Source organism: Camelus ferus, chromosome 26 (assembly GCF_009834535.1).
Source record: "Camelus ferus isolate YT-003-E chromosome 26, BCGSAC_Cfer_1.0, whole genome shotgun sequence".
NCBI classification, from domain to species: Eukaryota; Metazoa; Chordata; class Mammalia; order Artiodactyla; family Camelidae; genus Camelus; species Camelus ferus.
This window is the reverse complement of record NC_045721.1, coordinates 1,017,122-1,035,628: the sequence shown is the minus strand read 5'-3', so window position 1 is coordinate 1,035,628 and position 18,507 is coordinate 1,017,122. Positions and strand designations below refer to the sequence as shown.

Genomic DNA, 18,507 nt, shown 5'->3' with positions numbered 1-18,507 from the left:
CCTGGTGGCAACGGGGCTGCTGTCTCACAGCAGCGGTGGTGGTGGGGAGGGTGGCCTGCGCTTTGTCGCCTTTGCAGGGAGCCCCTCCACTTGTATGCACACGGCTGGCCCTGGCAGGAGGGATCTTAAGGGATACTCATTCTAAAAGGAAGGCCAGGGAACATGTTCATTCAAAGGGAGGCCACCCGTTTCACGGTATCCATCACTACAAATGAATGACAAATTGAAAAAAAATTAGTATATAGTAAGAAGCTCTTTAGCTTTCCTCCTGGAACACTGCCCTGGGTGGGCATCGGGAACTCCTGAACACAGGGGCTGGTGACACCCATCTTACGTGCCTCTGACTCCCCAGTGGCCAGCGAGCAGCAGGAGCTCGGTACCTGTCCCCTGCGAAGGCCGGTGGCCCAGGCCTCACACGCTGCAGGAGTGTTGCTGGCACTTGAAGGTGGCAATCCCCTCCAAAGCGTCCTAGATCACGGAGTGGGGAGATGTTTTCTACTGAGAGCACGACCCAGAGGGAGTGAAAAATAACCGAGGGTCTCATAAGTAAGTAACAGAGCCACTTGGTGTTTTTCAGAGCGATATAAACATTTAATTGTCTGCTGTGTTTTGTTCTTTTCCGGGGAGGGGGTTGGTTATTTTAATTGAAGTACAATCAGTTTACTATGTTGAGTCAATTTAATTGTCCGTGGGGGAAGAACCACAGAAATGAGAGGAGAAGGGAGATCTTACAAATACAGGAGATAGGAGGATGGAGAGGAGGCAGGAGAGAAAAGGGAAGACACTGGGCTCCAGGTTGAGTGAATGGCGCACTACTGTGTACAGCCTGTGTTCATTCAGGCTGTTAACATCCATTCAGCCAATGTGCACTGCGTACTTACTGTGTGCCTGAGGGTTGGGTAGGATTCAAACTTTCTGGGGATGGGTCCTTGGAAGGGGTTTATGATTTCAAAGAGGCACAAAACACACATAGCTACTGTACACGGCATGGAAGACTGGGGCACGGTCTGTCTGCTCCCTGCAGGTCCCCCCATTGCAACAGGGTCTGGCATGTAGCAGGTGTTCCTTAAATGGTTCCTGGACGTGTCAAATGCTAGCTTTGTAGTTCTTCAGCTGTTCCGTCCACGAAGCGCTGGGATTCATTCTGAGCTGGCCGCAGCAGCCAACTAGGGGCAAAGGACACTTCAGCCTGCAGGCCATCCATTTAATAAGCAGTGGCAACGAAACCCAACCAGATAGTCTCCCCTGATAGGATCCCTAGAATAGCTCTGAAATAACTAGTCTGGAGGACTGACGTCTGCTCCAAGGCTCTGACTCTGAGCATCTTTTGAAGTTTGGAGAGGCTAGAATTGGGAGGTTTCATTTTTGAACGGAGCAAGTCGGGCCCCTGAATTTCTCCGGTCGGCGGTGTAGAAGAGGACCAGGCTTACTGCCGACTACATCTCTCCCGGCCACCGGCACCTTGAGGTTCACCAAAGCAGGCTGTTTGCTCCACACAGGCTGACCGTTCCCCTAGCCGGAAAACAGCCTCCAACGTCCCCGGTCTGCTTCTGCTGAACTTTCCTGCCAGATTTCCTTTCCCGTCCTCAGCCGGCTCCTCCCTTCGCGCGCCACCCCCACCTGTTCTGGCCTCGGTTCACAGCGTTCCTCTAACCTCTTGCCTTCTTTCCGGATTTCTTTCCTTTTCTCTCCCCGTCTCTGTCGTCTCCAGCCTCCGTATTTCCAGGCTTTCCTCCTCCTAGGTCCAGCCCGACGAGGCCACACCCGCACTGACAAGTGCCGGAGAATTTGATCATTGACTTAAAGTCAACAAAAGAAAAAAAAAGTGAGCTTCAGGAGACGCCGGAGCAGAAGCTCAGCCCTGAGAAGGGCGCACCCAGCCCGGTCCGGCCGCAGACACACCACGTCCCGCAGGACCCGCGCGGCGGGGGGCGCCCCAGCGGCCGCAGGTGCGGGCGGGGCACCTGGTTGACCCGCGTCTCCGCCGCGTCTTCGCGCAGCCGGCCCGCGCCTGCCCCTCCCTCGGCGCCCGACGGCTCGGGGCGGCCCAGCGCCGGCGCAGGCCCGTGCGGGCCGCGAGGGGCCGGGAGGAGACGGTGAGTGCAGGCGTCCCCGCGGGTTCTCCGCCCGGCGGGCTCAGCACGGGGCGGCCGAGGCGGGGCCGGTGTCCGGTGTCCGGTGTCGGGTGTCCGGTGTCGCAGCGCCGGCGGGAGAGCGGCGGCGCCCAGGGCCCCGGGCCGGCGGTCGCGGTGACGGGGCGCGCGGGGGCCGCGGGGCGCGCGGGCAGCTCCGGCTCCGGCCGGGCGGGGTCCCCGAGGGGCGCGCGCGGGGCTGCCCGGGAGGCTGGGAGGGCGCGGGCGGCCGGGCGGTGGCGCGTGGGGGTCACGGGCCGGGGAGGGGCAAGCCCAGGCCGGGCAGGCGGGAACGCTCCCCGCCTTCGGGGGCTGCGGGATGGGCGCGCGGCCCCGGGAGGGCGGACCTGCGGCGGTGGCCTCGGGCGGCCGGGCGGTGACCTTCCCCCGCCTCCGCCCGCCCTCGGGTTCACGCGGGCGCCCCCGGGGGGGGGGGGGGCTGGAGGGGACAGCGACAGTCCCTGCGCGGGGTTTTCCCAGAGTCGGCTTTCCCTCCCCAAGAATCTCCGGAGAGAAGCGAGCGAGCTGCTCACGTCCTAAAAATGGCTTTGTCTGATGACCTGTTTAATAGAAACACGACTTGGACACAATTTTTTTTTAAGTTTAGAATAAGTAAGTGGAGGCATACGCAGGCATAGATCTAGCATGGGTGCTATTTCTGGAGAGGTCCGTGCACAGTGATTTCAAATTTCTGAAGAGCGGTAAATACTTACAAAAGTTGGTCACCTCTGGTAATTCATTTTATGCTCAAAAATAGCCCTTTTGCAGATACGTGCATGATGTAAAGTTACATAAGATAACTGAATGGCTGTTTTAAAAGAATTCGAATTCAAGCTCAATTCTCAGCATTGAAGTTATTCTGTCCATATCACAGTATTTTTTATGATTTTAAAAATATTTTTTAATGATTTTTATAATAATTTAGGCTGTCTCTCCAGCTTTTTCTTAAGGTCTCAGAGTCGTTTAAAATACAAATATTGTTTTTACAGAACAGTGGCTCTGGCAGGTGTGAGTGCCAGGCCACATCCGTGGGCTTCCTGGAGGGCACCTGACCCTGTGACCCTTTAGAAATTTATTTTTGGAGAAAAGAGGAGATGTGGGCTTGCTGCTTGTCCTTTCTCTCTTTTAAGAAAAGTGCTGTACGAGAGGAAAACGGAACTAGCAGAGTTTTCCTCTTTATTGGATTTTGGATGACTGTGTCTGCGAAGGTGGAGTGTGTGAAGGGGAAGTCGCTGGTGACTGAATCACTTAACAGCACTGATTGTCCCGGACTGGAAGTGGGGAAACCCTGGCCAGTTAATTTCCTCATTTTTGTTTCCTCTACGCACTTGTCTCTCTGGCCCCACACTAGATTGTGTGACATAGTCGTCTGATTACAAAGATTCACATCAGAGCCTCGATTCACAGTGAGTCCAGGGAAGTGAGGTGACACTCAGAGATACAGCCCTGGGCGGGGCAAGGGGTGGGGTGGGGTGGTGCAGAGCTGGGAGCCCTGTGAGCGCCTTGAGCTGTGTTTGAGGACAGTTAAGTCATACCCATGGGGATCAACAGCCTTAGAGTGGTGGGTTTATTATTCGGCAGCCTGGCCCCCCACAAGACCACTGCCAGCTGGGTCCCCAAGTTGTCTCTGAGGACATGGGGAAGCCAGTGTCTTTCCTTCAAGACCCGCTAGTTAACTGTACTGCCACAAATCCACGTTTGCTACAAAAGGCAAAACAAAATAAAATGGAAGCTGTGGGAGCTGGAACTTGTCGTCCCCGGGGTGTGGTGGAGCCCTTCACGCTGGGAGAGGCTGTGCCCTTGTGCTGCCCCCAGGGGTGGTGGGAGGGGCACAGAGGAGACTGGCGCCTGGTCAGTAACGTGGCAACAGCGTCCCATCTGGGTCACTTCCTGTCGGCCTGCCTGCAGTGGGGTCTTCATACCTGCCCCGCCCCCCAGCTCACCTGAAGGTACAGGGACGAGGCTTCTGCCCCCGCATCAGGCACCATTGGTTCAACATCTTATTACCAGGGGCACCCTGGGTGGGGGAGGGGTGAACTTGGCACTCATTTTTAGGCCCTGCCTCCAGCATCACTCTTGCTGGGAGTCACCCAATTCAAAGTGGGGAGCAGAGCGGAAGCCTCCAGCTTCACTGGGCGGCTCCCCTTCCACCATATTTCACTTCTGTGAAAGTCAACCCCTGGAGTCAAGGAATGTGCCAGCGGACGGGGCATTTACTGGAATGTCAAGGACTCCTTTACTTTGGTTTTCTTACCGCTTCATCTCGGAGCACCGGAGTCAAGGGTGCCGAGGAACTACATTCTTCCGGTGTTTCTGCCACCTGCAGACAAAGGCTTGGCCTCCAGAAATCTCTCTTTAGTATGAATTTAGTTGGCCCCGCCCTGGAGATGCTATTAGACCCCGAAGTCAAGAAAGCAGCACAGGACATCAGTTCTGTGGGGGTGAGAGCCCTCTAGGGTCACCTCGAAGCAAAATGCAAAGCTAGCAAGGGAGCCTGGGAGGGGCATGCCTGACTGAGTCAGAGTCAGACAGTGCCTTTCATTCTTTTCAGATTTTCCCTTAACACTGTGTTCCCTTTGAGTTCTGGTAGTTGAATGCTGCAGATTATAGGATGCAGTTAGCAGGGATCGCAGTAGCCTCAGTAAAGGTCCCTGCGACACAATGGCTGATTGGTAAACCTAACTGCGTACTATGTATGCGAACCACGCTGGGTACCCTGGCTGTTGGGCTGTTGATCACACTTGTCTCAAAAGACGGGGTGGGGGTAGGTAGAGCTCAGTGGTAGAGTGCATGCTTAGCATGCACAGAGTCATGGATTCAATCCCTAGTACCTCTATTAAATAAAATAATAATAACAATAACAACAACAACAACAATAATAATAATTATCCCCCCCTCAAAAAAAGAGAAGACCAGGAGGAGGAGCTGGGGGAGGGGGGTAAGTGGCAGTGGGCTTCCGGGGGGCAGGAGGGGCGTCACAGTCTGGCTGGTGAGTGACCTGGTGATGGAACTGGGAAGTCAAGGGGTGGCAAAGTGACTAATCTGAAGTTTGAGTGTTTGGACTTAGTCGGGAGAAACAAGATATCTGAGAGGGCATATCTCTAGCTCGATGGTGAGATAACCGAGGCACTGAAAACACAAAATGGTTAGTCAGCTTCTTAGAACATAGGTGATTCCGAAAAGTCACCGTAAGGAAGCTTTTAGGGTGTATCCGATGATACTGCAACACAGTAAACTATTTTTTCCCAGAATGGAAATCTATACCTTATTTCCTTCTGGTGACACAAATATAGATGTTTGCTATTTAAAAAAAAAAACAGACCAAATAGGAACATGGAAAGTAGAATGAGACGGAAGTGGAGTTGGCACCCCCTGTGAAACCACCTGTGTGCTCAGCTGCAAGGCTTCTCCCGCTAAGGAACCGTCTTACAGAGTGAGGACCCTTTGTGGTGAAGCCGGTCACCTCCCCTTTCCGCCCCCGCTGCGTTTATCCGGTGTGTACGTTTAGATCTTGTTACATTAGGTTATCCGGAAGAGGTACACCTCCAACCTGGTGACCTTGCAGAATGTACATGAATGTTCCCTCCTGCACCTGCACTGTGTTCATGGTTCTAGTGAGCTGTCTGAACCTGGCGTTGTCCTTTTGTGAAGATGAAAGTACAGAGTTCTGGTTATTTAGTGCTACTTTTAATGAGAAAATGGCGTTGTGGTCTAATTTTTATTTCTTCTTTTACCTTCCTCAAGCGTGGCTCTGGTTTGGTTTGGGTTTTGGGGGCGGTAAATCTCTCATATCTAAAAAACGGTATTTTCTTTTGAAATAAGTTGTGTGGGAGAGAGCCTTTTCATTTCTCCCTGTTCTGTGTTTCTTGATCTCTGTTCTTAGCCATCCACTCGGTAGTTTGCTGGGCTCTGAGGCAGTGGTATGTTTGCTTAGTTGGACGAAGGCCAAACCTCTGTTATTTTTTTTCGTTTGTTTCCCTGAAATTGACCCATAAAAAGTTAGGGTCTGTTTTGTTTATTTGATAAAGTATCTTAGGAAATTACAGGTTAGAGGTTACGCAAAGTCTTAACAAAACTAGCTCAGCTTTCTTCTCTTCTTCCCCGAAATGAAAGATGACACTGTATTTCCTCCACGTTCTATTCATGCACCTGTCCCGCCCCGTGTCTGCACATTTGAACACTGCTGACTTTTTTTGGCCGTTGCTCTTTGCAGATTCATGAACGGCGTTTGGGACGGGATGCCTGGGGCCAGGAACCCGGAGCCAGTTTGCTGAATTACTCTCCCAGTCCCCCGAGTCTCCGGGGAAGGTCCGCGGGGTGCCTCCAAGGGCCAGCCCAGGTCGAGGCACACTTGGAAGCCATTTTCCAGACCTTTGGCCGCAAGTGTAAAAGACTCCCCACCCGGCCAAGATGCTGAAACAGATACTGGCGGAGATGTACATAGATCCTGACTTGCTGGCAGAGCTCAGCGAAGAACAGAAACAGATCCTATTCTTCAAGATGAGGGAGGAGCAGATCCGCCGATGGAAAGAGAGAGAAGCAGCAATGGAAAACAAGGAGTGCCTGCCAGTGAAGTCCAGACCAAAGAAAGGTACGCGCAGCCCGGAAGGCCTATGCTCAGGCACGTCGAATGTCTCCCCCGGCCCCCCTTTGTTTGTACATTTCACACCAGTAGAAGCAAGGCAGGTGCCAGGTCCAGTTTGGCAGGTGGGCCCCTGATGTTACAGAGATGCTAATAGTGCAATTTATCAACTTGAAGTCTCCACGCTTGCGCGGGTACACACACACACACACACACACACACACACACACACACACACCCGATTACCATGGAATTGTGAGGCTGGAAGCAGATCTCTTACTTGAAATCAGACTGACCTGAAGCTGCAGGGAAAAAGCCACCTGTGGAGCTGGACCTGAGGGGTATTAAAGAAGGTTTCTGTCCCCTTTTGTCACAGACGCCCAGTATCCTGCTACCAGCAAAGGAGGTCTTTGTGGGAGCATCTTTGTAGCAATAGTGTTTGCATTTCCTAGACTCTAAGAGATTTTTCTTTGAGTTATCTTTTTTTAGGGAAGTTCTCTCAACATGCAAATACTGCTACAGGGGAAAAAGTCATAATACTCATATTTTCAATGTGAATTCATTTTTCAGATGCACTGCTTCTTTCAGACCCAAGGAATCCTTGTTAGTTTGAGAGGGCCTTTTGGGACCACGGGGGAGGAATTCCTTGTACAGCAGGCTTAAAGCGTATACACACACAGACGCGGAAAAGCACACATGAACTCCCCCCACCCCCACAGTGCCCACATTCTGCTCTGAAAGAATAACTATGTTGTTTTTTAAAAACACAATTTTCAAGGTCACTAACAGAGAGGCATTCCAGATCAATTTCTCCTCATCTTTCATGAAGCCAGGAAAAATTAAATTTGATCAAACCACTCAGGGTTTCAAAGATCAGGACAGTGCATCTCACTTGTGTGCTGGCATCCACGCAGACTCAAAAAGGAAGTCAGTTTAGTGCCTTTTACCTTGTACTGTCTTTCAGTAAAACCTTTGTCCAGTTAAGCCTTTCTAGCGATACGGAAATGTTTCCCTTTTTTTATTATCAATAGCAGCTGCTTATTGAGCACCTGTTTTGGTCACACCACGCACAGCACTTTTACATACGTTGTATGTCATCTTCACAACATCCCTGCAGAGCTGATGTTGTCCTATGTCACCGGTGAGGAACCTCAGAATCAGAGTTCAGGTCAAGGTCACACCACCAGCTGGTACCCAGACCTCTGGGATTTCACAGTCCCCCACACTCTCCAAATAGATACTTGCTTTTCCTTCGACGGTAACCTGTCCATACTGAAGCATGACCCTTCAATCTTTCCGAGCTGGTTCCAGCATCTCTTTGCATCCTTTAGTCAGAGTTTACCAGGCGCCACCTGGCCTCCTGGCGCCATGTTGGTTGTGAACGTAGCTCGTAGATGTGGTGGGTGACTGAGGGCTGGTGACAGTGGAAGGGCTCCTGCCCCCGCAGTTGATGGCCCGGGCTCTTTGTAAGGCTTTGAGCTCCTTCTGCTGGCTGACTTGTCTCCTCGTGATGACTTAAGACAATAATTTCCGTGTCTTTGCTTAAATTCTTCCTTTGCAGGGTTTTGAATCTCTCTGAACTGTATTTCTTTATTAGGTAAGTGATCATAAAAAAGTTGTGTTGATTTACACCGCAAACATTCTATCAGGTTTTCACATCAGAAGTGTATTTCTCCCTTAAATTTAACAACCGGAGCAATGTATTTTGTACCAAAGTGGTTCCTCTTTGACTACAGAAAAGGGGACAGTTTGAGATTCTTTCCCACTTCTCCTATAGACAGGCCTCCTCTGTTTCGTCTTGCTCTGTCTTTGATGATCAAGCCACCGAGAGAACAAGGCAGTGTCGCCGTGGCTGGGGCTCCCCAGGCTGCGCTGCGCGTTGAGTCCCCCCCGTGTGCCCCTGTCTCCCCCAGGCCTGCACCCCCAGCCTGGCTTGCCCCCGGCTGACCTAAGTCCTGCTTTTCCTTAGTGGCTCGTGGCTGGGCTGTGGCTTTGAGCTTGTCCTTTTCTTGGTTCCTAAATAAATCTTTTGCCCACCCTGTTTCTTCACCATTCCAGTTCATCACTTAGCGGCTCCTTCACTGTCCTCTGGCCATTTCTTTCTCTCTCCAGCCTACTGTGGTGAGTTTTCAAAGAGCAGCCCTGGAGTTTTAGTGATACAGGCGTGTTGTGTATGCCTGGCACCTGTCCTCCTTTGAGTCATCTTCAGGCTAAAGTAGGAGGGGCTGAAAGCAATCAGAAGTATGGACTTAACTCAGGAATAGATCAGAAAATCATTTCAAAACGCAGTGGGGAAAATATGATTATTAGAGAATTCTGGACTGCTGGGGGAAGAGCTAACGAGAGGGCTTGAGTGATGTGGTCCAGTCTGGTAGCCGCTGGCCATGGCCCGTGAAATGCGGCTAACCTGGACTGAGGTGGGAGGGACGGGTACATTAGCTAGAGAAGGATGCAAAACATCACACTGATAATTTTATATTCATTATACGTTGATAGGATATTATTTGGGGTATCTTGGGTAAACTAAAGCATATTAAAATTAATTTCACCTGTTTCTTTTGATTGTTTGATGGGGCCACTAGAAAATGGAAAGTTACAGGTGGAGCTGAGAGTGGACAGCACTGCTCTAGATAGTAAACGTGGCACCAGCCCGCGCTGATTGAGCTGTGGGCGTGTCCAGCCCTCCCTGCACTCCAGGCTGAAATATGCTATCTCGTTAAATAATCCCCACCATGTGCGGTGACTCTCACATCCGTATTGCAAAGCCGACCTCTCACCTGAGCTTTGGTCTCCATGTTGGTCTCCTAAGGAGCATCTCCACTCCAAAAACCCTCGAGCCCTGCAAGCTTGATGCAAAACCAAGTTCATCGGAGTCCCCCCGTTTCTCCACATCCCCCAGGCTGAGTCCTGTCTCTTGGTCTCCACTGTGATCTGTGGCCCTGATCACTCCCAAGTCACTAAAGCCAGAAACCTGGGAGCCCCCGGTTACCCCTGACCTCACCCCACCCACCCCGCTCCGTCCGATGGAGCTTTTCTCCAGCAGCGTGCTGGTCTGTTAGGATGTGCCAGGCAGAAGCCTTATATTTATGTTATTTCAATTAATCCTCACCAGAATACGGAGACGCAGACGTTGCTCCCCTCTTATTCTCACAAATGAAGAAACAGACTTGGAGAAAATAATTGGTGTGGGTCACCGGTGGGGTCAGGGTTCGAACTCAGGTCCAGATCTACTCCAAGTCTGTTCTGAGCCGCAGGTCCCGGCCCCACCTGTGCCCCTAACTCTGGGCTGGACAGTGTCACGGGCTTGGCATCCCAGGTGGTGAGCACCGTGTGTGGGTGGTATCGGGCTGCCCTGCCCGTTCGCCTCCCTGAGCCTTGGACCCAGCTGGCCTCTCTCCTGACTCACCGTCTCCCTTGGTCTGCTCCGCCGCCTGCTTCCCTGGACCACGCTTGGGGCCATGCCGGTTCTCCATCTTCCTGTCTGTGCTTTTGTCTCAAAAATAAGCATTGACATTTATTAAAGTCTAAAAAGATGGGCTTGTGTTAGTTACTGCAGGATTGTCACCCAGGTTGATGTCAGGAGGTGTCCCATAGGACTGGCCGTGGTCTTCGTTAAAAGGCACGTGGGGCTGGCGCCGCCTCTCCTTGCTTGCTTGCTCATTTCCTGTCATTCCCGTGGGTGGCTTTCCGTTTTGCTCTCAGAAGTGTTTCTGTGTGGACAGGGCATCAGAGGCTGCTCTCGGTGCAGGTTTTTCCAGTCTCACATGTGGGTTTTGAATTCTGGTTCCACCTTAACCAGCTCTGTGATCTTCGGGAAGTTACTTACCCTCCCTGAGCCTTAGTTTCCTCCTAGAAAAATAGGGTTCAGAATGGCCTCAGGTGACGCTCTAAGGGTTTAAAGGCAGACGAGGCAGCGGCATCACTCAGAAGGGTCATGGCCACAGTACCCGAGTCCTGGAGGCCCAGCTGTCCAGGCATTTGTCTTTTGGTTTCTGGATCAGGAGGTAGGGTGTCCTAGAGGAGCGACCAGAGTGCTGGGCAGTAGCTGGGACCCTGGGAGCATGTGGATGCGCTGCAGCCTGGGACTGGCAGGAGCCCTGCTGACCTCAGCCCTCATGAGTCCCCAGTGTATTTAGTACGTCATGGGTTAGGAGGCCCTGGTGCTCACACTCTGGCTTCTGTTCTCTGAGTCTGTGGTCTTCTCCTTGTGGGGATAGAGTGTACGGCTCTCTGTCACCCTCTCAGATACTCACCTCTTACCGTGCTTGTGCAGAATTCCAAGTGGATCCAATTGAATGGAGACCAGATGCTGACCCTCTGAGGCACAGTCATAGCCCCAGGAGTCGTGTTGGCCTCACCCAAGGAAATGATCATACTGCCATCTCCAGACTGTGCGCCCTGCTCTCCTGCGGGCCTGCCACTCGGGGTGAAATCCGGTGCAGTGTCATGTGAGCAGGGTTCACACTCCAGCGTCAGGCTGGAATAGCCTGGCCATTTCCTTGCCAAGAACACGTGTGACACATCACTGATTTTGTGTGACATTTTGCAGCCCTGCCTCATCCGAGGTTCTGCAAGGGTCACAAGGTGTGGACGTGAGTCTGCACAGGGCTTCCTCGCGGTGTGCTGCCGAGCAGGACTGACCTGCTGTTCCAGAAAGCTGGTTTTAGAAGTTCTCAAGAGTCCCTGAGATAGTGAACATGAGAGCTCCACAGCATATAAACGTGATTCAAGAACTGGGAAACAAACTCATAGTTAAATGGAAGTGCTATTAAAAAAAATAAGAAAGGTCCCTCTCCCACTGTCCTCTGATTGAAGAGTGCACGTCATTCTAAGGGGAAGCAGACAGGAAACCCAGAATGCCTGGAGAGCATTAAGTTAGGACAAGGTGCGGTCCTGCCCCATTCACATCCTTTATGCTGGTACCTTTGCCTTAACCTTGACCAGGTCCTGTTAGTTTATTTTGCTTTTATTTCTTTGGCCTTGGGAGACTGATCTCAGAAAACACCCCTCTGACTTATGGCAGAGAATGTTTCTCTTCTAGGAGTTTTATGGTGTCAGGTCTTAGACTCGTGGACTCTTGGCTGGTCACTCAGACCAAGAATGTGGAGCGAATCCTTTCTGAGCACTTGTCATGTGATAGGCCTGTGAGCTCAGGCTCATCACCTCTGTTTCCTTAAAGAGGGAACTCAGGCTCGGCGAGATCAAGTGACGTGTGCATGGTCCCATAAAGAATTGCTCGAAACTCTGGGATTTTAATGCAACTTTCTGTCTTTGTGCAGTACGTGGCCAATTTAAATCCTGTAGTTTGGTGTCTGGGATCTGTGCCACACGGCCCCCTGACTTTTTCAGTTCTGGTGGAGACCACTAGCTCCCTAGGGACCCCCATGGATTCCTTTCTCTGATCTCTGATCATCCAGCACCAAACCCACCCCAGTTTTGTGTCTGAATTCCATATCCATCCTCCAAAACTGAACACAGGGAACTTACTGTTTCTTCTCTGTCCTCCCAAAGCATCCTCCTCCCTCTGACTCCTCATTGGACTTAAAATCTATTGCGGTTACAGTGTGTGTCCCCCTGGCACCTTCAGAACCCCTCCCCAAGTCGTGTTCCTTTTATAACTAACTAGCTGTTCAATGCCTGCCTCCCCCAACTAGCATGTGAGTCCCTGAGAGCAGGAACTGGTCTGTCTTGTTCGTAGGTGTTTCTGCACGTGCACCTCAGTGCCTGGTACGTAGTAGATACGTGATAAAATTCATTACGTAAGTGAGCTGGTGCCTGGCCCTTTCTCTCGCAGGCTCTGCGTGGCTTGCAGGAGGATGCTGCATCCCACATCCCGGAACTCAGATTTGTGGAATGAGCTATGCAGAGGCCCTGCTAGCCCTCCCTCCTCTTGGTGCAGAGCTGAGGACCCCAGGCTGAGGCTCGCTTCATTAGAATGACCTCCCCCTTCACCTCAGGGTCAGGGAGCTGCGTGCAACCCCTTGAACTTGCCCCCCCCACCTTAGTTTCTTCACCTGGGATGAAGAATCATCAGAGCAGAGACTCCTGTCCGGGCCACTAACTCTGACACGTTGTACCAAATCCCCTCTCTTCTCGCCCCAAAGCCACCATTTCTTTATCTTCCACACCCCCTCCCGTAGAAGTGTCAGGACCCTGTCTTCTCCTTTGCATCTGCCCAGCTTGAAGTTCTAAGCCCCTCCTGTGTTGGCAGCGTTTCTGTGATTTCTCAGCACCCCACTCCTGAGAGTCACGCCCCCACCCACACCCCCGCGGTGCTTTTGGACTCAGTTTGGGGGACGCGCGTGTCGCTGTCCTGAGCAGAGCCGTTGGGATCTCTGATCCCCTCCTGCCCGCTCCCCCCCAACCCCACCACTGTCCCCTGTGCTGTCTCCCTCCAGGTGCCAAAAACATTGGTGGAAGGTTATTTTGATGCAAGTTGAGAAGTGGACATAGTAAAAATATTCTTAGCTGCGCAGAGAACACACGTAATAAAGGGAGTTTTTTGAGGGGTGCCAGCTTTCATGAAACTTCAGACGTTTCCTCAAATGAGCTAGGACTGGAGGGCTCCCCACCCCATCAGGGCGCACCTGGACTGACTCCCCCCCAACCCCGACCAGGGCGCACCTGGGCGCACCTGGGACACACCTTCACTCACACCTGTGAGCACAGGGCCCGGCCGCTTCCTTCTGCAGGAACCTTTGGCTCCTGTCATGGTGAACACTGTGACCTCCCCCCACACGTCCTTTTCAGAAGATCGATGTGCCCCAGGACACTGTCCCCGCCCCCCCGAAGGGCTTGGAAGGCACCGTAAGAAAGAACACGCCTGACCCTGAGCTGCTGCTTGTTTAATCCTGAGGCCACAACAGTACGTGGAGAGCGATGCTTTACTTTGTGTGACGTGTCCATGGCCTGGCCTATGTCCTAGCAGCTGCCCTGGGTCACACACTCACCACCACCCACAAGTGTGGGTCCCCAGGTCCTGGCATCGTGACTAGGACCAGCTGGGGGCCCTCGTGGCCCCAGTAGGTCCCCTCTGGCGCCTTCAGACTTAGGGCTGCACCCCGACCTCTCCTGGGAGCAGTCCCCCGGCCCCGGGTTTCAGGGAGCATGACCTGTGTGGCCACGCGGCAGGGCAGGAATAGAATGAAAGTAACACAACCCCTGCGACCAGCTGTAAACACGGTTATTCAAGTAGCTCCCCACTGTCACAGTCCGACAGTGACACCTCTCACAGGCCGGCCAGTCTCTGAGAAGCCACGTACACAAACAGCAGCACAGTGATGCATGGGGAGTGGCGGACCCCGGGGGAAGGGCCCGGCCCTGCTGCCTGCCTCCTCCCCAGAGCAGTCCCCCATCGGAGGTGTTAGTAGTCCCATTTTGCAGACCAGGAAACTGAGGCTTAGAGAGATTAACCGATGTGTCCACATCACACGGCTAAGTGTCAGGTGAGGAGGTAAACTAAAGCCAGTCTAACTCTGAAGTGCATGCCTTGTACCCAGCAGCGAGGCCAGTAGAGACAGTGGACACACCAAACCCTGGTGCCGCCGGGTTACAGGCTGATTTCAGAGGTTCTGGCATCTGATGTTGGCGCTGTGACCAAAGGATCACGCTAACAACACCTGCTTTCTTCCCATCTCGCAGTCTTCACTAGTAAAATGGGCACGTTCAAACCCCATATTCATCATAGTTTAACACAAACGTCCTGCAGCCACCGCCCACTGTCCCCGAGAGCCTCCGGGCCTTGCCACTGCCCCTGGAAACGCCACTTTTTCCGAGCAGGCTGGATGTGCTTCACCACATCTAATTTTTTCCTTTTCTCCTGAAGACTCTAAACCCATTAATGATGGAAAACATAATAACCCATGACCGAAGATGTTTGTTCAGTCTGAATTCTGTTTTTTAAATTTATTTATTTTTTTACTGAAGTGTAGTCAGTTACCATGTGTGAGTTTCTGCCGCACAGCGTCATGTCCCGGCACGCATATATGCACATAATCGTTTTCGTATTACTTTTTCATTAAAGGTTAGTACAGGGTATGGACTAGAGTTCCCTGTGCTCTACTGAGTTCTGTTTTGCCTGCAGAGAATGGCAAGTCTGTTCACTGGAAGCTGGGAGCTGATAAGGAAGTCTGGGTCTGGGTGATGGGCGAACACCATCTCGACAAACCCTACGACAGTGCTCTGTGATGAAATTCTTGCCGAGAGGGCCCGGCTGAAGGCGGAGCAGGAGGCAGAAGAGCTCAGGTATGAGGTCCGCAGAGCAGTGAGGGCCCACCCGACCCCCGCAGTGCCCGGTGGGACTGGGGAGCCAGGTGGGGCTTGAGGGCATAGAGTGACTCCGGGCCTCTGGAAAGCTCCTTTAGGCTTCCAGTGACTCCCTCTGTTTTCACTACACCCCAACTCGGTGGTTTCATTTCCCCACTTGGATGTGGACGCGATTCCCCAGTGGCCAAGGGCTTCAGCAGAATCGTGTGAGGGCACAGGGACCACTCGGGCTCCGAGACGGCCGCTGAGTAGCAGGCCCCTGGGTGCTGACCCTCTGCCTGGTGCTAGGAGTTCAGAGGTGAGCAAGGGCCTCCCTCCCAGGAGGAGAAACGGTCAGGTGCCCGAGGTACAGTGTGCACTGTGACGGGGGTATAGGCTGAGCACTACCTGGGCCCATCATTCTGGTCCACGGAGGAGGTGATGATGGAAGTGAACCTTGAAAGAGAAGTAGCTTTCCAGCTGCAGAGGGTCAGGCAGGACACTGTAGGCAGAGAGCTGACTCCAGACCCTAGAACTTGACCCTGGACTCGAGCGTGTGTGGTGCTTTGGGTGACGGTGAGTCTGGGGCACACACTGGTGAGTGGCAGGGGACAGGGCCACGCCCTAAAGTGCCTCAAAGTCCAGATGTAGGAGTTTGGACCTTATTCTGTGGACAGTCAGGAGGTTTTGGATAAGGAAGTGACATCGTCAGCAGGAGATACAAGATGGTGACTCAGGTGGTGGCAGGGAGGCAGGGCCTGGGTCCCCTCTGCTGGGTGCCCAGGGTGGCCTCCCCAAAACCTACCCCTCCATCCCCACCGAGTGTCAGAAGCCCTATGTGAGCGGGCAGCCCTTTGTAAGCAGGTGAAATGGAAACAGACACATGGGCCTCCATTCAGGTCCCCGGGCTGTGACTTTCTAACCGGAAGTGGGCATCGGAGAGAAAGTGTCGGTTTGCAAAGGGCTCAGCATAGCATCAGCACAAAGGGACGGCACCCGTCCCCATCCCTCACATGCTTGGAATGTCCACGCCAGCTTCGGAAAAGCTGTCCCCGGTGCCGAATGCTTTGCCGAATGTAATCCCCTGTTTGTTTCCCTTCAGGAAAACCCAGTCCGGAGGATTCACCAGCAGCTTGAAGGCAAAGTCACACTCCTCTGACCTGCCGGTGTCAGGTGACCGGGAGACGCAGAACGTGTGTACGAAGGCGGCAGAGGAGGGGGGACCGGGGCCAGGCGGTGGGCCGACCCCACCCGTCAAAGAGGAGAAAACCCCCGTGAGTCTTTCGTGTCTATAAGCGTGTGCAGTTTCGTGAAGGGGGAGAAAAGGCACTGGGGCCGTTGGGCATCTGGGTCTAAGGTACTGGGGCTGTTGGGCTTCCGGGTCTGAAACTGGTTTTTCTGGAAACACCCTTCCCAGCTTGAAGGCCCCGCTGTCCATTCCTCGTTGGGGGCCTTGAGGGCTTTGGCCCCCCTGCTGCTTCACAAACAATATAAAGCACCCCTTTTTCATGGGCTTGGAGGGGTGAAGAGTGAGCCCTGGAAATAGAACTGTGCATTTAAAGACGCCTCCGGGGCTACTTCCCCTGTGAGACGCCGTCTGTAAACAGTCGGCAGACTGTTTCTTGAAGGACCAGACGTAGATCTCAGAGTCTCCGGGCCCTGTGGCCTCCCTGGCAGGTGCACACGGGTGGCGGCCCGGCTGTGCCCAGCAGGACTTCACTTACAGGGTGGGCGGGGCGCAGGCCAGGGTCTGCTGGCCCTGCCCTGTCCCGTGGTCACCTCCGGGATCTAGATTTTTGTCCTGGTGAGTCTCCCTTTGGGTGGAGGCCGGAGGTATCACCTCTTGGCCTCATAGACTCTGCCTGTGATTGTGGAAGTGTTAACCTCCTCAACATGACAGAATTTGATGCTCAGGGAATGTATTCTCTTAGGTTTCTGGTGGTTTAAAAAGCTCAGGGACAATTGGCTGCTTGGATTATGGTTCAGAAGAACACAAGCACTAGACTAGGAAGGGTTTCTTCTGCCAAGGATTTAATCACCCTGAGGACTCACTGGGGCTTTGCAGCCGTGTGGCTCCCGGGAGGCCTCTGGCCCTGCGACACTGAGTGTGCTCCCTTGGGGTAAGTGTGGTTATCTGTCCTGCCTCCTCCACGGGCTTCTTAACATGGAAAGCACACCGCTGAGTGTCTCCTTTCATCCCCACGGCAGCATCGTATCCTGGGGCCTGTCGTGTGTTTGTCCATTTGACAGGCGAGGAAACTGAGACTGTGCCCAAGGCCTGAGGAAAGGCTGCAGTGGGACTCAGACCCGGGTCTGCAGGACCCGCCCCTCACTCTGACTATTGATTGCCTTATTCATCAGCGGAGGTGGAGGAGCTTTGCAGATATGGGGCTGAGAATATTTAGGGGGGAACATTCGAGAATCCGGCCCACACCCCGGGCCCTCCGTATTCCCGCACGCGTGCTGGGGAGCGCTGTTTGGCTCTCACCGGTTTCACACCAGAAAGCCCCCTCCCTTTGCCCCTGATACGAGGACCAGCAGCGCCACCCCAGAAACCTCCTTCAGGAGCGTGAAGGACACGGGCTAATCTTTGCACGTGAATGACAATACTTGCCGAGCAAAACAATCAAAGGTAGGACAAAAGATGACAATAGAATGAAAGTAAGCAGCAGGGTTATCACTCTGCTCCTGTGTCACAGCTCTTAGGCGGGAGGGGCGCTTTTTCCATTCCCGCCCGCCGGATGGAAGGTGGTTGGGGCAGGATAAGGAAACATCTAGGTGCCAGGAATATGGACAAACTAGGTGAAGGTTTTTTACATCCTTGTTTCTCATCTTTCCCTGCATCAGAGAAAATGCTTTCAGGGTTTTGTATTTATATAAATATACACAAATATGTCTCTATATAGACAGTGAGGAGGAAACCCCAGGACGGGCTGATTTACTCATTCACTTGCCCAGGGCCTTTCAGGCACTAAGAGCACATTACAGTGCAGATGTGAAATGGAATCACTGCTGTCATGAACTTTATAATGGAGAAAGCAGGGAGAGATTTCACATAAAACATCATTTCAAATGGTAATCGTGCTCCAAGGAGCCAGGGATAGATGGGGGGGAGGGGAACGGTGTTTCTGGTCCTCCCTTCCCCCAGGACGCGTCACCAAGGAGGGCGGGACAGCTTTGCAGGGGCCTCGGAGCTGGAGATGAGGACAGAGGGTGGTGGTTCCAGCAGAGGGACAGCCAGGCAAGGTTGTGTGGCTGGGAATGAGGTGGCTGGAGTGCGGAGGGGGTGACAGAGCAAGGGGGTGGGCAGGGCCAGATAGGACAGGGTCTTGGGAACGACTTACGTGTTCCGACCCTTTTTGCAAGAATGACTGGAAATTGTCACTGATTTTTGAGCAAGGGGCTGACCTGTTTTGAAAGGAACCGATCATTTGTGCATCAGAGTGGGCGGGGGAGTGAGGTTTCCAGCACAACCCAGGTTTCTAAGCTTGGCTGCTGGGGGAGTGGGGGTGTCAGTCAGCAGAAACAGGGATGAATGTCTCTCCAGAA

General features: G+C 53.0%; 1 protein-coding gene across 1 annotated transcript in view; it reads left to right on the top strand.

The window, feature by feature from the left end:
• The first annotated feature begins 1,957 nt into the window (after positions 1–1,957).
• SH2D4A (SH2 domain containing 4A) overlaps positions 1,958–18,507 on the top strand; it is a 49,606-nt gene continuing 33,056 nt past the window's right edge. The window contains 5 exon segments of the mRNA XM_032468796.1: positions 1,958–2,096; positions 6,346–6,723; positions 14,798–14,889; positions 14,891–14,958; positions 16,061–16,232. Of these exon segments, the coding sequence (XP_032324687.1) occupies positions 6,543–6,723; positions 14,798–14,889; positions 14,891–14,958; positions 16,061–16,232 (513 nt within the window). The 5' untranslated portion in view covers positions 1,958–2,096; positions 6,346–6,542.